Source organism: Rana temporaria, chromosome 3 (genome assembly GCF_905171775.1).
Source record: "Rana temporaria chromosome 3, aRanTem1.1, whole genome shotgun sequence".
NCBI classification, from domain to species: Eukaryota; Metazoa; Chordata; class Amphibia; order Anura; family Ranidae; genus Rana; species Rana temporaria.
The window spans coordinates 357,162,744-357,181,011 of record NC_053491.1 but is presented as its reverse complement, the minus strand read 5'-3'; the positions used below and the strand labels follow the sequence as shown (position 1 = coordinate 357,181,011).

At 37.4% G+C, this 18,268-nt stretch overlaps 1 protein-coding gene across 4 annotated transcripts in view; it reads right to left on the bottom strand.

Moving 5' to 3' along the window:
• ANKS1B (ankyrin repeat and sterile alpha motif domain containing 1B) overlaps positions 1–18,268 on the bottom strand; it is a 177,696-nt gene that overhangs the window by 32,154 nt on the left and 127,274 nt on the right. For 2 of the 4 annotated variants that reach the window (XM_040345220.1, XM_040345221.1), the window contains exons 4-5: positions 2,393–2,473; positions 1,211–1,282 (exon numbers count right to left, since the gene is read on the bottom strand). In XM_040345220.1, the coding sequence (XP_040201154.1) occupies positions 1,211–1,282; positions 2,393–2,473 (153 nt within the window). The remainder of the gene's footprint in view (positions 1–1,210; positions 1,283–2,392; positions 2,474–18,268) is intronic. The other 2 variants (XM_040345222.1, XM_040345223.1) reach the window with 1 other exon arrangement.

The window sequence follows — 18,268 nt, the reverse complement described above, 5'->3', positions numbered from 1 at the left end:
ACCAAAACATATTCAAGCCATAGTTATATAATGGATATGGGCTAATAGTGCACACTCTCAGGTTTAATTTGAGGGTATGCACATCCAAATCGGAGGAAGGGTTTAGGAATTAAAGCTTTTAAGAATAGCCATCCGGGACCGAAAGTAATTGGACAATTGAATCAAAAGCTGTTTCGTGGCCAGGTGTGGGCTTCTTCTTCGTTATTTCTTCATCAATTAAGCAGGGAAAAGGTCTGGAGTTGATTCTAAGTGTGGTATTTGCATCTGGAATCTATTGCTGTGAACATACATTAGGCATTCAAAGGAGCTGCAAGTGAAATAGGCCATTGTAAGGCCAGCTACTGTGGTCAGTGGGAATTTGTTTAAAACCATTGTCCTAATAACTACTGTAAATATACATTGTTTTCTCCTTAGGCATCTATCAAAAACCGAAATATATGTTTTAGTTTGAATAATCCTTAAGTTCTGCAAATCTATGGCATCTTGAAACATCACAAATTGACCTTCCGACTGAAGAGCACACATTTCCAGGTGCCTGCAAGCATCCTAATTTTATTTTCGGACTGCCTACAAACTTCAGACCAGACATCAGGCGGCGCACCTATTTTCACCCACTGGTCACTAAAATTGATTGATGGCCTCATCAGCCAATAGAGTGGCATACAAAATGATGGGTCTGGTCAGAATGCAATCTTGGTTAAAATTTAATTCTGGGGTATAACTATACACTATGGGTACTACTTTACCATCTTTGAAAATTCTGCATGAACATTTTAAGGCAGGCCATATAAAGAAATGCTATTAACACTAAAATTGACTTTGCATCCAGGAATGAAATGGTAGCAAACAGAAGTTACAACTTCATGGGATACATACAGTATATACTGTGTATATAACATTTCTTGTAAATTAACACACATTTTTAAGCAAACTTTTTTCCCTTTAAATTTTTATATTTTATTTTGTTGTAAAACATGGATACTACAAATATAGAAATCAGTGGGAGCATGCAGTGGCAGACCAGGAGACAAAGTTCTACCAAATGTCAGGTTGTTTTGTAAATGCTCTACTGGTGAGATAACAAACTGTAACTTTGTGACACATGTCAACTTTTGCCTTCCTACTAATAATAAAATGACTGCATCTAATGTGATATATATATATATATATATTTTTTTTTTTGCAGTCTTATTCTGTCATCAAAGCTTACCCTCATTTTCGAACAGGCATCTTGTGTTGACTCCGTCCCCCTCAATTCCTTTATCAGCATTGATCCTAAATACTAAAATAAAAATGTATTCAGATTTGTGGTGGAAACACAGACAGCACACACAATGGTACAAAAATGTCACCACAATTACATTAGTTTCTAGATGTGTTGTATGATGTCAAAAATAATGACAACCAAAGAACAGAACTGAAGAAAATTCACTATTTGACAACAATAGCACTATAAATAACATTAGGAAATAACAATATATCACAGCACAGTGGCTTTAAAAATGTTAATCGACCCTGCCATAAAGCAAGTCAACTACAGCTCAATTCAAGCTAATGAGAGTTTCCTTGCTCGATAGAAAACAATTATGCAGGGAAAAGTTTTTAGAACAGTTTACTGTGTGTTTGCATTAAAAGTTTAAAGAACCAGTCAATAAAGTTATATATCAACTGACAATAGTTAATATGGCAAAAAAGCCAAATACGTCAGAGACAAAACCATAGACTAATGACAACAGTTCTAGTAATTTGCCACGATCATCATGTGTTTACCCCATTTGCGTAACATATAAAAGTAAACTACAGCTACGTGATCTTCTATCCTGTGATCCTTCTTTCAAGGTATATAAAAATATTCTTTTTAAATAATAGCTAGTTTTAAGTGACCACATCACACAAATAGTTATGATCACCATGTAGCTCAAAATATATACTTTTTCTTTTTAAAGTGTCATAATTCCTGGCATTGCAAATATGATGACAAAAAATATAATTTCAATTATAGATTTGCAAATTTTAAAATACACATTCCAAAACTCTTAAAACCCACCTACACTGAATTTTCTGCCCCAAGATTCTGGATAAAAGATCTCAAACTTGTAGTTTCAAAGTTGTGAAATTTTAGTTTATATGGTACAGCGATGGGGGTCGACATCATTCCACTTTCCTGTTTGGCCATTTTGAAAGTTAATAGGAAGAGGAAGTCTTACAGATGATTTGTAACCAAACCTTGGCACGTATAACAATTTTTGAGATATATAACAATGTCCATTGTATATGAAATGGACATTGTACTGATGGTCATATACAAAAAATAAAATAAAGGACAACTCCTGATTTGTGTTGTTTTTCCTAACACGCAACAAAGTGAAGTAAATATAAGTGCACTGTATACCTTTATCATCTCAGACCAGGAACACTGGGGGTGAGGTACGGGTTTTAAAATGGGTCCATATTTTCCCCCAAATGGCATGCTCTAAACAAAGAAAAACATACTAGACATTTTCTGAAACTGGACACACAAAGGAATCCTTTTTTTGATGGATCAAGCAAAATTTGTGTAGAAAATCAACAGTCACCCTAGAGGATATACATAGCCTTAAAGCACCATGCCCCTTTCCATAGTCAACATGCATTGCTAATGGGATGCAATCTCAGCTTCATGCTATGTTACATGGCTATTCTATTAGGTGGCAAATAAAGCTATAAAATGGCCATAGTTTTGCTTTGACATGTTTCCTTTTATGTTAATATTAAATAATGAAGTGATAAGTGAATGAATGTTGGTGAGCAAGTCTCAGTTTACAACAAGGCTGGAATTGGTTTGGCCATGTAATTTCTCTTAAATAGCACATAGCGAAATGTTCATATTAATGAATGAATATCCTTTAGAACATTAAGGATAGATGCAGTGCTTGTCTTACATTTATTTTTGGAATGTTAGTAAATTTCATATGCATTTTAGTGCCTGGTATCTTGGACAGCAGAAATGAAAAAGGGGTGGTGCTTTAAAGAACACCATTTTTAATTCAAGTGCAAAACAATGACAAAGGAAAGTACTTATTTCTCTGGATTCTTGATAGATTTTTTTACCACAACCAGCAATCATTAGCAATTTTAATTTTAAATGAGATTTAGGCTCAATTTTCAAATCTTCCAGAGAAATAACAAAGTTAATTTCTTCTTTCACTGCTTAGAGACAGAGCAGTGGAAGGTTGAGATAGCAAGAACTTCACCCTGTGTTTGTCTTACTCAAATTTTTTTGTTCTTATCCCAAATGGGTCTTGAATTTTAATGTGAAAATGGTGTTTTTGTTTTGTTTTGTTCGTATTCAATGAGGAATAGATGCTCATAAAAATTGATGTCACATTACTTTTTTTCTAAGACAGTGGACACTGGACAGAATGATTTCACATAGCAAATATCAAATAAGAGGTCCACAGTGAATTATGATTTTCAAATAAAGCTATGGTTTACTATATAAACATATTACATAACTGCTATAAGGGGAATTAAATACAGTTAATATTTCTATAAACGAAGAAAAAGGTAATCTGTTAGGATTACATCTTCTTTTATGTTTAAGGTGGACCATACACATCAGTAACAAGGTCCACTTATTCAAGGTTCCCCCTCCACCTCCCTAAAATTTAGAAGGTGCATAAAAAACCCTGTTGGGGCGAAAACACATGCAAAATATATTTACCCTTCTCCATATTTTCCTCCCATGACACCTAGGCAAGGGTGACATTATCCTAATTCAGACTAGATCCTGGAGAATGTTAAGTAGCTCAAACTGCAAGAAAACCATTTTCCACAGGATGTCACCGATGGCGTCAACAGGGTTGGTGTCACCTGGTGCAGGAAAACATGGTGTCACCCCCCATGGGGTCTCCCCTGTCTAGCCCCCATCAGGCTCTGTCCTGCCCAGCAAACCCCCCTCATCGGGCTCTCTCTTAGTTTTGAGCCAGCACAGATGGGGTGACACCATCGTGGTCAGACACCCCTTTGACGGGTGTCACCCATGTGCGATTCACACCCTCTATAGCAATGCCACTGGCTGTCACCCTATGCACTTTGAAAATCGTGTGCATATCATGCTTGTGCATATTGTCAATATTTCCCGCCACAGATTGTTTTTTAAATTTGTTTGCAGGGTTTAGGGAATAGGTGGACCTTGCGGAAGTGCTTTACAGTAACAATCTAAAGTGTCAATTTGTGCACGTCTGATACTTCAGTTTTGGCTATGAGTCAAATTACCACTTGGCTTAATATACAATTTGGGTGCTCATATATTTTTTCCAAGATCACTACACCTTAGTTCCTAGGTCTCCTTAGATGTTATGGCCATTACAAGGTATAGCCCTTCTAATTCCTTATGTAGCTTTCACTCCTCCTTCAGCCTAAGGAGGTATAAAGACCACCATGCACATCACAGAGTTGTCCAATGTGTAGGCACGTATGGAGCACTTTAAGGGATCTAAATCTGCTGACGTAAGGATCAAATTGTGTGAACATTTGTCTTTTTGGAAAGAGATGGGATGCACTGTGGACACCTTTGGTGTTGACTTACCAAAAGTAGAACAACAACGATGGCCAATGTCTCCAAAAACTGGAGCTTCTTGTCTTCACAAGCCTCAGACCACAGACTGCATGATGGAGTTGTTAAAACCAAAGTGGTGGTCTCAGGTTTAAGCTGTAAACAAAGCTGGTGAAACAGCCCCAAGTGGCCAGTTACCAAGAGTATCAGTTTTAGGTGGACTGTCCATTTAAAGTGATGTGATCATCAATTGGTATGATTTGGCATAATGTGAGAAATGTAAAAACTGGTTCACTAGAAAAAAATTGTTAATGCAATCCACGGAATATTCAGGTATTCTGTAGGGTTGATTTTGAAAGTGAATATGAATATCTGATTGTTTTCTGATAATCATAGTGGATTTTCTGTGATCCAGTTCTTTAAAATGACCCAGAGTGTTCATGGTTACCCAACAGCCTTTGCTTCATTCCGGGCATGTAAGTAATGTATACTAATCTCAGTTAATGTAGAGATGTGCTGGCGCCACAAACGCCTTCTCAGAATGAACGCAATGAATATGACCTCTATGAGTGAAGATCTGAAGGCGCTAATACAGCATAACAAGGGAAAGGATAAACAATTCTTCAAGAAGGACGGGGAACTCAAAGGGCACAAGGGGAGGAGGGAATAGGAGGGGTTGAGTGCATTCCAGAGTCCTGGGTAGGAGAAGACTAAAGATAGAGTGCCAACATCATAAAAATATAATGTATAGGCATGGGGTACGCACCCCTGTGCCAGCGTTGTGAGAGTCACAGTTCCACATTGTCTGGACGACTGCAAGTTCTTTAAACCTGGTATAGGAAGTTAGATAACCTGATTGGACAGTTCACTAAACAAATTCAAGATGTACAAAGATTAAAAAAAAAAAAAAAAGTATATGTCTGTTTATAGGACAACACTGTGTAGTTACAGTAAATGTAGCAGTCCACATATCTAACAGTACTCTTTTAAACTGCAGCAGGTGTTATTTTAAGTGCTTGGTCTGCTGCAATTAGATAGAGTCAGTATTGCGCAGTCCTGTGAGATCTGACATTGCCCAGACAACTTACCGACCTTATGCTAATAGCAGAAGCTTTCTTCTCTCCCCTAAGTGTGCCTAAGAACGAAGCCCCATACAAAACAGTATGGGCAGTGTCAATTGAGACTGTTAGGAATCTGGGAGACAGCATCAGCCAACGAACTGAATAAAAACAGATGAACCCCAATTGACTTCTCAACTCTGTTGCTTAGCTCCTTAGTCATCCTCAGACAAAGTAAATACAACAAAAAAAAATAAGTCTTTCATAACTAACCCCATACAATTGTAATTTTAAATTGAATACTAAAATTTTGACGTAAATCAAATCATGGCTGCTCCTTTTTGAATACAATGATTCTCATAGAGAACTATTGGATATCGTGGGTCTTGCCATGCTATTTGATTTCATCAGCAAGTGGTACTGCTGGTGAAAAGGTTATTGTAGCTGTGACCAAGCCCCGGTGTGCGGGGCGAAACATGTCAGAAGACATGGCTGGAGTGGCATTGGCTGACGCCACACTCATTCACATATTCATGCACTGGGCCGATGAGCGGTGTTCCTTCCTTTCTTCCAGTGATGCTTTTACACCCCTGAATGGTGCATACCTGCCTGCTCCCTTCACTGCAACCAGCTGGGAGATCTTTGTCTTAGCTTAGAGCAGCACTGCAAGTTATACCTGGATCACTACAGAACGCAGAGGGTGGGGATCTGATGCCACACACACTGCACAGCATAGAGCAAGGAGCTGAGTGTAAACAGAGACATGAGTGGAAAGAATGGACATATCCCCCTCTACACAGTCTCATACAGAAACATGCACAGCCAATGCTGTCGTTCACCTGCTGTGTACTGGTGGAGTGGTGCTTTGGATTCAGGCAAGTACACACTATAGAAGGATATGTTTTGTTCATTTTTAATTTCAGAGGTTTACAACCACTTTAATTTGTATTGGAAATTCCTCCTAAAAGATCAGTTCACCAAAAACTAGCATTTCATTTCTGGGTAAATGATGGTTAATTTAATCATTTGCATTTAGTATTTTTCTGCCTGATATCCTGATGATAACATTTAAATCCCCCACTTGATGTGACTATTACAAGAAAACCTGGCCCTCTCTTTTGTTTTGTTATATATTATGTAGAACATACAGCAAAGAGAGTAATGCCGTACACACAATTGGAAATTTCGACAGCAAAAATCCGATGTGAGCTTTTGAATGGAAATTCAGACCGTGTGTATGCTCCATCAGACTTTTGCTGTCGGAATTTCTGCCAACAAAAGATTGAGAGCTGGTTCTCAAATTTTCCAACGAAAAAAATTCCTTAAGCCCTGTACACACGGTCGGGATTCCCGGCCAAATGCTCTCCTGGCAGTTTTCCTGCCGGGAAAAACACTCTTGTGTACAAGGCTTCAGTCTGGTAGTATGCTATTGCAAACATTGTGTTATAGTATGTGTTAATCTTGCCAGAAATCCAGTGAGCTGATAAATTCTTGTGCTCTTTGACTCTGCTATTACCAATTCGAATGGTTTAGATTTTTTTTCTATGAATTACCTCCTGCCTCCTATCCATTTTAAGAAGGGAAGGTGTTCTATAGGGAAATGAGCATAGGGGGAGGTGTTCTGTAGTCCTGTCATCCTATGGTTACAACACAGCTCAGATACAGTACAGTGAGTTTGTGTTATCACCCTATGACAGGAAGTGTGTTATTGGCAGGACCGCCAGATGAAAATAAAGAAAAGAGCCTAAAAAAATTGAAACATTTTGCAGCCAACACGTCTAAGCTGCAATATATTACAAGTCTTTTTGTTTTTAGACACTATCTAATGCATTAAAAATGCCCTCTTAACCAATTATAGTATTGAATTTTAGCATGGCTTAAGGGTTATTTTGCACAACTTAAGCAGTATTGCAGCTTGATGAATACGGCTAAGACCAATTTGCTCATTAGGTTATTAAACAAGCTTCAGCTGACTGATTAAGATGGTACTGGCAGGAGGATATTATGACTAAAAATACAGAATATATACCGTACAAGAAAAAAGACAACTCTTGCAGATAAACCTGGCTTAATTTATAGAATTTTCTCTTTGTTCATAAAGAGGGGCTGCCACTGCCGGCTTCTCTTTCTGTAAATTCTAACTGCCTGGCCATCATGCTGGTTTATGGCTTCAAAACTTTGGCTCACCAACCTAGAACAGATACATAGATAAAATATATGCTTTTCTCAATTTACTAATCAATCTGCTTGTTCTGGGTATTCAGTATTATGAGTCAGAATAAAAGCCAGTGACCTAGCATGTTTAGAAGGTGGTAAGCAATGGCAGCCTCCATATCTCTCTTCACTTTAATAATAATATTTTCCTTTATATTAGCCCATTTATTGCACCCAAATTGTTAAAGAAAAAGCAGTAAATCAATTACACTCAATAACCCAAGCCATTAAAAAAAAAAAAACTTTTTGTATTTTCTGTGATAAGCTCATGAAAGATGAAATCTGATTGGGTGAGAGCAACAGACGTTAAATCATATCTATAACCTTAAATATAAAACAAAGTAACCGTCTCATTGCATAGCACACAGGCTCCGGTGTTATGTCCTATCTATCATCCCAATCAACCATGCAGTCCTATCCTATGCAAATATTATGCTTTGACAAAATCAGTACAGATTCTCCTCGTTTAACGACTTACCTGTTTAACGACCACTCGGACTTACAACCAGCTCACCCCACCAGAACGACACAATATACATTATTGTATTTTACAGTACAGTACAGAATTTTACTTATGCAAATTAAAATAACATTATTGAGCTGGAGTTGTGTGTTTAGACCTTTTTTTCACAATACAGTACAGTACAATAGTTAAGAATGTTTCAAATGTTAATTACTTGTGACTTCTCATTTAACAACCTGATCGTTGGAACGGAACCTGGTCATTAAGTGAGGAGTACCTGTATTGTATACTGCCAGGTACACTCTCTACCCCCTATTTCAACACTCAAGTTGATCATACACTATACAATCTAATTGTACAATCTCTGTACACTCTCTTTTAAATTTACCAAAACTGTAATATAACTGTAATATAAGGACAAACCTAAACAGTCCATTTAATTAGTCTTGCTCCAATGATTAAGCCCACTAGGTGGCGAAACACATCTGAGGGACCTCACCTGTGGGTGGACAGCAGGGCTGAAGACATCTAACATTACCTTTATTTATTTTTTTAGTTTTGGTCACAGCGAGGCATCCTGTGTGCAATCGGTTGGCAATTTTCTGTAGCATATTGTAGCCCGACAAACTGTTTTAAACAACTTGCATCAGTTCACTACATGTCATGCTGGCTGATATCAGTCAAAGGAGCATTAGAGCAGTACTTTTTTCTTTGTGTATAAGTTCATTTAATTTGTTTAAAATCAGGCAAACCCTGGCACTGCATGGCTGATCTTAAAGAGATTGTACAATCCAAATGTATAGTCATATTAAGGCCTAAAAACTGAACACTTGGGCAATACAAACAATGTATTGTGTGAGACCTGGAGGATTTTGATGTGTGCCTATACCAAGTACTGGGTTTTTCATTGCAATGCCGATTCAGGTGGTGGACAGGTAATATTTTTTTTTTTTTAGGTATTATTTACTCCATATTTAAATTCAGGTGCCAAGTTTGTTTTAAAGCTAAAAAAGATTACAAGAGACACATTGTGGAGGAGAGAAAAAAAATCCCCAAAAGTTTCTCAAATATATTAAGAGCAAATAAGCATGGTCAGAACATATCGGACCCATCAGTAGAAGTTGGTCACAAGTGACAGGGAAAAGGCAACTATATAAAATATATTGCCCTGCTCAGTTTAAAAAGGAGGGGTTTACTATAAGCAATATTAAAAACAGGATTTTGAATGTACCCCTGTGGCTGGTAGCCGAGTGTTCAAAAAAGACTAGAAGAACTTAGTGTGAGACAATCACCAGAACCAGGTGGCTTACACCAGAGACCTCAAAGAACCATGTTATAGCCAGACTGTTATATCTAATTTTTTGATAGAAAATGTACTGGCTGGAATAGTACCAGATGATTGGCGAAAAGCAAATGTGGCACCGATATTTAAAAAAGGGCTGAGGTATATACCTGGAAACTACAGACCATTCAGCCTAACATCAATAGTATCTAATCTATTGGAGGGAATGATATGGGGACCATTTCCAAGAATTTGCTTATGAAAAGAGTATCATTAGTAATAATTAGCCTGAATTTATGAAGAACATTCTATGAGGAGTTAAGTTGTAATGTGGATAGAGGAGTGCACGTGATCATAGTGTATCTGGATTTCGCTTAAGGCATTTGTAGTACCCCATTAAAGTGTAATTTACAAATTAAGGTCTTCTGGCATTGATGACGATATTGCAGGGACCAAAAAAAACAAAATCGATTTTTAAGAGCACCTCTTGTTGCAGTCTAACAGTGCTATGCTACTACCTCTCAACAGCATTGCAAGTCTACTATATGTGCTTCTTCAGTTCACTGGGCTGCTTATTAGGTCTATCAGATTGGACACCCAAAAAGTGAAATGAAGAAGCTCGAACTGTCAACTAACAACCTTGATGCTAATTGCAAGGCAGTGGCTTAGCATTGTTACCCATGCAACAGAAAGTGATGTTACTGGCAGGAGCTTTGAAGAACTTTTTATGATATTTATAAAAAAGGTTGGCCTGGTAAAGCTGACAAGCTGGCCTGGTGGAGACTGATAATAGTGAAATAGGTAATGTGCACCTTATCATTACTATACTCATTTAAGATTCATGAAACGTTCAAAGAACTTAAAGCTGAACTCCAAGAAAACAGCTAAATACATATATGCCAAGATTTATTGGGCAGAATATTTGTAATTCTGTCCATTCACTTTTGTGATACAAATATCTCTGCCACACAGCACTGCCAGTAGGGTGACACCACTGTCTCTGTTAGGTTTGAGAAATACAATGGTGTCACCTCCTTACCAACAAGCTGCTGATTGAACAATGAAGGAGCAGCAGTACATAACATACATACAAATACATAAGTATTTTACTGTCAGCACACATGCATCAGAACCTGACTGGCTTATAGTACTGCATCTCATCCTCCTCGCCTAAAATGTTGGTATCAAAGCAAATTCAGGTACTTCGTCTAGTAGTTGTATGTAAACACAAAATGTAACTATTTAAAAAAAAAAATACGTTATTGCATTAAATTGTGTTTTTTTTATTTTTCTGTCTTGAGTTCTGTTTTAAAACAACTGGATGCCAATGAAATTGTATGGGGGGGGGGGGGGGCAAGTCTTCAAATAGCCATTGCTAGCTGTATCAGGAATTAATTCTAAAACGGAAACGGACATGAAAGAAAGAGAGTGAACTCAATTTGTAAGTTCATCTCCTCCAGCGACAAATGGACATTCACATCCACTTGTCCTAGTACAGCACATTATTTACATTGGAGAAAGCCTGCCATTCATTCGATATGAAAGCCTATTTATGGCTGAGGCTAACATCTGCAGCTGTAGATAGAACAGGCTTTGAGTAACTAGGTCAGTTCTTCATAATATAACGTTATTTCACGTGAACACTGTGCTGAGTTCATGGGATTCTCACGTCTACTGACAATACTTTGAAATTGTAGAATGCAGAAAATAATTAAATCCCAGAAAACTGTATGCGTTTCTATAGGAGTTAACTATCTAGGTTTTATACTGGGCTGCTTTTAAGCTATACTGGTGGGAATTAATCCTCTGATCTTAAAATTATACTGGCCAGAAATATTTGCCTGCAACAGAAGAGTGTAAATAGCTAACAGTAGATGGTCATATTCAACTGAACTTATTCTTTTACAGCTGCTTTTACCAGCATCAGATGTTTTTTTTTTTTGTAGCTTAAAAACACCTTTCCATGTTATTCTATGGCCTTATGCACACACAGACTTTTGAGTGGCATAGGCATTTTCAAGCTTTTTGTTTTCAAGAATCGGAGGGGGAAGACATCAGCGGAGGATGGAAAAGAATCGGAGTGGGAAGAAGACATCACCGGAGAAGGGGAGAAGACAAGTTGAAGCTGCTTTAAAAAAACCTGTGTACTGTTGTTATTTATTTTTTAAACTTTTTTTGGGTGAATGAGTAGGGGTACAATGTAGGGTGGAAGGCCGGGACCTGGAGGCCCCCCCTCCTTAAAGGGGGCTTCTAGATTCCGATAAGCCCCCTGCCCGCCGAACCCTGAAAACCACCACCCAGGGTTGTGGGGAAGAGTCCCTTGTCCCCATCAACATGGCAACATGGGGAGAAGGTGCTTTGCGGTAGGGGGGCACAGAGCCTCCCTGCCCCAAACACTCACCCCCCATATTGAGGGCATGTGGCCCGGTATGGTCCAGGAGGGGGAGGCTCGCTTGTTCCCCCCTTTCCTGACCTGCCGGGCTGCATGTTCTGATAAGGGTCTGGTATGGATTCAGGGAGGGGACCACATGCCATTTTTTTGGTATGGGGGTTCCCTTCAAAATCCATACCAGACTGAAGGGTTTAGTATGGTCTTGGGGGGAACCCCACACCATTTTTATTTTCATTTTGGTGAGGGGTTCCCCTTCAAGATCTTCAGAGCACAAGTCAAATCATCATGATCCGACTTGGATGTGACTTCTATTTAAATCATGGGGCTCTCATAGGAAACCATTGATTTTAAATAAAGACAGAGAAGCGCTGCTAAAAGCCCATTAACGCCAATGCAAAAAGCTACTAAAAGCATGTTTTTACAGCTGCTTTTTCCTGGCGCTGGTAGTGGCTTTGCAGCTTGTTTTTTCTAATGCCCTGTGTGCATGAGGACTTAAAGTTAAAGATGTTTTGTAGCTTCTCCAAGTCATTTCATTAGTTTCAGTGAATTTTAGAAAGATACACAGGTAGCACAGACACCTAAATCATATCACTATGAAATGTCTACATGTTAATTGTTCAAGAACAGGAATCGGATGTGTGAAAGTTGTGGAACCTCTTGTGGTGGATGCAGCGACAGATCCCAGCCATCTTTATCAACTTGTGACAAATGGTTGGTCAAACTCACACTGTGAGAATCACAACTGCACTCTGCACAAAGATTTTCCAGCTATTAGGACCGCAATCTTAGCGCCAGAAGACTGAAAGTGATGGTTACTGTCTATTATTAACTGTTAATAAATATCTGTAATACCCCGTCACCACAGACAGGAATATCCTGAGATTTAGGTTCTTTAAGTTCTAAGTTAGTACCTTAGAGCAGGGATCTCCAAACTATGGCCCTCCAGCTTTTGAAGAACTACACATCCCATGAGGCAGTGTAAATCTCTGACATTCACAGACATGACTAGGCATGATGGGAATTGTAGTTCCTGAACAACTGGAGGGTCGTAGTTTGGAGACCCCTGACTTAGAGAGTATAATAAAAAAAAATCTAAATATTGTTTAATAATAGAAAAGGTAAAATGGTGCAAACAAAATATTTACATTAAAAGAGTATTACAAGAAAAAAAAAGACAATAGTGTAAAAAAAAAAATCTAAAGCCAGTCATTGAGCATAAGATGGATCAGTGGTTCTCATAGATCTTGGCTGGTGCTCCTTCTTGATGGTAAAAATAGAGCTCCAGACTGCCGATGAAGCCCCGCTTTTCTGGTCTCTGGTTTCTGCTGACAGAAATCAGTTGACCAATGAAAAGGTCTGAGAAGTGACAGATGGGATGTCACAGTCTTTACGATTATTGAGTTACCCTGCCTTCAAATCCATTTTCTACATGTAATAATATTTTGGAATAACTACAGGTTGTATTTTGGTAACATTTATTATATTGTCCAGCATGAAATTGCCATTTGAATAAATGCAAATATGACGGGTATCGGATGGCTATTTCACCTAAGAGAGGTAATGTTTTGAGTTTGCCTTCAGTAATCCAGTACCTTCTAATATAGTGGTGTTTGGGCTCAAATGATGGTAATTAATTGACATAGATGAATATGTCCTTATTCTGGCAGCACTGTTATTATGTTAGTTATGACATGTAATGACATTTTGATTCTCCAAGAAGAGATAGACAGAAATGTATATTCGCTAATTACTCCAGGATTATTATGTGTTTAAGATTAGCAATTACTTAAGCCTGGGCTTGACGTTTTTATGACGGCTATTGAAGTGAGACTGAGATGTTAATTGTGTTAATTTCTGTCAGGAGGTTTATGATGACTAAATCAAAGAGTTATCGGTTTGCCATGCTTTGGTTTTAGTGTTGGTTAATTTGGTTATAAGGTTTTGCTGTCTATCAACATGCTGATAGGGATGTTTGCAATGCAGCTAAGAGCTTGTTATTATTGGAGATGCATATACTGGGATTGTTGAAAAGTAAATCACTCCTGTTTTATGTCTGCTATTGTTCTACAGTAGTTACATAATCCTGTCCTTGGTGTCAGGAAGTCTGCATAAGTGTTAGTTCCTCGTATTGCGTGGCTAAATGTGTTGTCAAATTGATGAGGTAGACTAAAACTTATCAACATCTACATATCTAAGGTGTCTGCTCTGGAGAAGCTAAAAAACATATTTTAACATTATAGGAAAGCCCAATTAAATGTGACTAACTACTACTAGATATAACATGACCTGCATAAATTAAAACTTTCACAGACAAGAGAGTAAAATATTTTACTTTTAGTTCTCCTGCTGCCCACATCTCCTAATGCCTTTCTGTTGATGAGAAATTGTCCCCCGAAGTCTGCTGGGGAACTGACACTTCCAGGAATGTCAGTCACCTGTGTCTCCTGCTATGCTGTCTGGCTCTTCCTGACAACATCACTATAGGACAATGTAGTAACAAGAAAGTTGGCAGGAGGAATCACAGAGGACACAGGAGATCATCACTGACGGAAGTGCTACTTTTCCAACAGATTTCTGGGGACAATTTCTAAATGGAGAGGCGTTTGGCAGCATGGGTAAACGAATAGGAAGAAGAGACAACATGGCTATAATATTAAAACCTAGCTGTACAATTCTGACTAAATTTGGTAAATCTATAGGAATTTCTGCAATGTTCTTAACTACAAAAGAGCCTTGGGGACATCCTAAAAAAATATCAGATTCTTAAACTCAAGTGTAATAACTTTAAAACTCAGAACTCTGACGTTTTAATAAAAGCATTCTGATTTGTAATCTCAGAATTCTGACTAAAAACATAAAATTCTGAATTTGAATCATTTAATTCTGACTTTGAAACTCTGAATTGTGCCTTTGAAATTCAGAATTCTGACTTTTATTCTCAGAATTCTGACTTTAATAACATAATTCTGAATTTTCATTAGCTTAGAATTCGAAAATAAAATCAGAATACTAAGATTCAAGCTTTCTAACTTTCAAACTCAGACTTTTGGCTTTTAATTATAGAATTCTGATTTACAGACACAAAAAATTGACTTTAATCTTCGAATTCTAACTTTTAATCTCAAAATAAGGTCAGAATTCTGAGATAATGAAGTCAGAATTATGACTTTTATTCAATAAATTTGATTTAAAAAATCCTGATTTTAAAAACAGAATTCTGACATTAATGTCAACATTTTGTTTCATAAATTTCTTTTCGAAAGGCCCCTGGGTTCCTCCATATTACAATCTGGCAAACAGAATTAAAAACATGTAGGACTTGTGTGTGGCCATTTCTACTCTGAGAAGGTCTGAAAATTGACAGCCTATTTATTACAAAGGTAAAGACATTTAAAGATTTTACCTAAAGCCTCTTAAAAACAATATCCTGCTTTTTAATTAGATCATCTTTTTTAATAACCTCCACAAGCACCCTAAGCATACCCAGCCCACACATGTACACATGGCTGCTCCATTACATATGAATGAAATGTTGGCTTCTTGTCACAAATATAAGTAGGCTCGATGTTAAAAAAAAAAAGCCAGTGAGTCACTATATTAAATAAAATTAAACATAATTTATAAGCAATGAAGTCAACAATTATTACACAGCGATATTTTAATCTCAGAGCTGCGTAGTCAGAGAAGGCAACAAATATTAACTACGTGTGATGGCCATATTACCCAGTTTAGGAAAACAGCTAAATTCTAATTGCTAGCTGTCTTATGGAAAGTGGTAGCCAAGAATGATTTTGGCTATTCATTCTGACAGGCCAACGATAAGTAGATGCTGCTTTAGCTCTCAATGATAATGAGATGCTACAGGCTTCTATGGTTATTTAAATAGTTTATCATATTTTTCACGTTCTGCTGAAAATAACGAGAGAAAGAATTTAAGAATCACACTTTACCATAAAATAATTTATGATTTATTAATTAAAAAATTCTACCTAAATCTTTTTGTATCTAAAAAGGGCACATAAAAACCCATTCTAAGTTTGGAAAAAGGACAGCGTTTTAAGGTGCATTCTTGCCTCTAACCAGATACATAAGCAGATATTTGAATTTTAGGACCTTTGTGTAGCCACAACTGGATCTCAACTTGCATTGGTGAAACCTAACACAAAAAAAATGCCCACAACACAGACATATATATCCATGTTTTGCTACTGCATGAGCGGTGGGAACCATCTATCCAAACTAGATGTAGGCGCTTGTCAGCACAGGAATTAATGTGAATACAGCAATAAAAATCGAACCCCTTTTCCCACTCTGTTTTTTAAGAAAAATTATTGTCTGTATGTAAGTATTAACTCAACATTTGGTAGTACTGTATTTAACATTTTCTGTAGGGAAAGAAAAAAAAATTATGATAATATTAGAATCATTTTCTAATCAGCAGTAGATATCCAGCAGGTTCCTGCAATGAAAGACAGCGTGTACTTTCCCCCCGGGGGGCCATTTCTCCTCTATTCTAGTTCTGAAAATTTAGAGAGCATGTTGGCATTGGACACTTTCAGAAATGTTGGAGGCATGTGTCTCATACCGTGTATTGGCTCCTTCTTTCAAACCCTATGTCACTGGAACCAGCATGAAGCAGGGGGATACATCTACAATTCATGGATGTGTTGAATGCCGAAAAAAAGTCTTTCAGAGTCCGCAGAAGCAGAATAGAAATGAATGAGACATAAAATGGGCCAACAGAAAGGTGGGTATAATTTGTCTTTTACTGTGGTGACCTGCTGGATTAAAACACTTAAAGGCTTAACAGAGTTTATTTAAGAAGCAGATAGCCACTATAGTTCACTTTAGCCTGGATTCGCACCTAACAGCACATTTTTAAGGCCGTTGTAATGCACATCAATGCACATCGTAAATGTACAATGTCCTTGTGTCCCCAAAAAGCACCCACGCAGTAAATAATGCACCGTTAATGTACCAAAATGCACACACCAGAAAACACACATGCTGTTTAGCAAAATTGGGTCAGGCATATTATGTGGTGCATGGTAGTGTCTCGAGGACCAACAGGAAATAAATATAACACTGTACTACAATGTGCATTAGCAACATGCCTACCAATGCTTAACAACATGCTCGCATAGGTGTAAGTGAGCGCATAATCAATTTTTTCTTTTTGGTACATGTTATTTTTCACATTTGCATCAGCAATGTAACCATGCCGGTATACGTCTAACATAAATTAATGTACAAAAAGAAAGAAAATCTTTTTTTAAACAATCTCAATGCAAAAAAGAATTCACCACAGAAAAGGTTAAAGCTTTTGTATAAGGATTTTGTCATATGGAGCTTAAAGTCTCAGTGGTTTATCTTCCATGCATCAATATATGTTTCTAGAGTGTTTAAAGAGTAGGTTTCCATCCATGTTCGTTCTTAGTGCACCAATGTGCCCAGGAGATAAAAAAAAAATATAAATAATATTCTGTGGTCAAGGGAAAAAAAAACATTAACAAAGCTGCTCACACCACAGTGAATGCAAAACACTAATTTGAAAGTACTGTATATATAAATAGATGTGCAGTGTTGTATGCATAAAATAAATACATAAATAAATAAATATACCAATAAATGAATATACTAATAAATAAAAAAAATTTATTATTTTTTATTTATTGTTTTTTTTGTATTATTATTATTATTATTATTATTAATTTTAAGTACAAGATATGTGGGCTTTCTTCCTGCAGGTCATATGTCCACCTTGAGTGTACCATAAATAAGACTGTGGAGGTTTGTTTTTGGACAAAAACTGGGGCAAAATGTATGCTGTCACCCAAAGCAATCAATCAGGTTTCATCTTTCATAACTTGGAAAAGTGAAGAAAATAATCAATTTGGTTGGCACCAATCCCATCAGTGTGTTTAGCTTTAGCTGGATAGGATATGCTCAGTGTCATACCCATTTGTATTTGAACCCTATTGACAAGACTATCCATAGACTTGCACTAACGTTGATGGAGTAAAGTTAGGCATGGATATATAAGGAAAGTCTTAACTAAACTGTGCAATGGTGTTGGATCTGTGGGTACAGGTTCTCATTTAACAGTCTCTGAGGGAATGTTTGGCACCAGATGTCTACCTGTTGCCCTCCTCCTGATGACTGCATCAACATGCTCATACAGGCTTGTAAACCCTGGCTATAAGCTAGAGAGAATAACTGCATATCCAACTGCCACTTGAGGCTTATGGCCAGCTTGGAGTACAATAATTCCAGAATGCATAAGGCTAGACCCATCCACATGGGGCCAGAGAAAGGTCCTTAG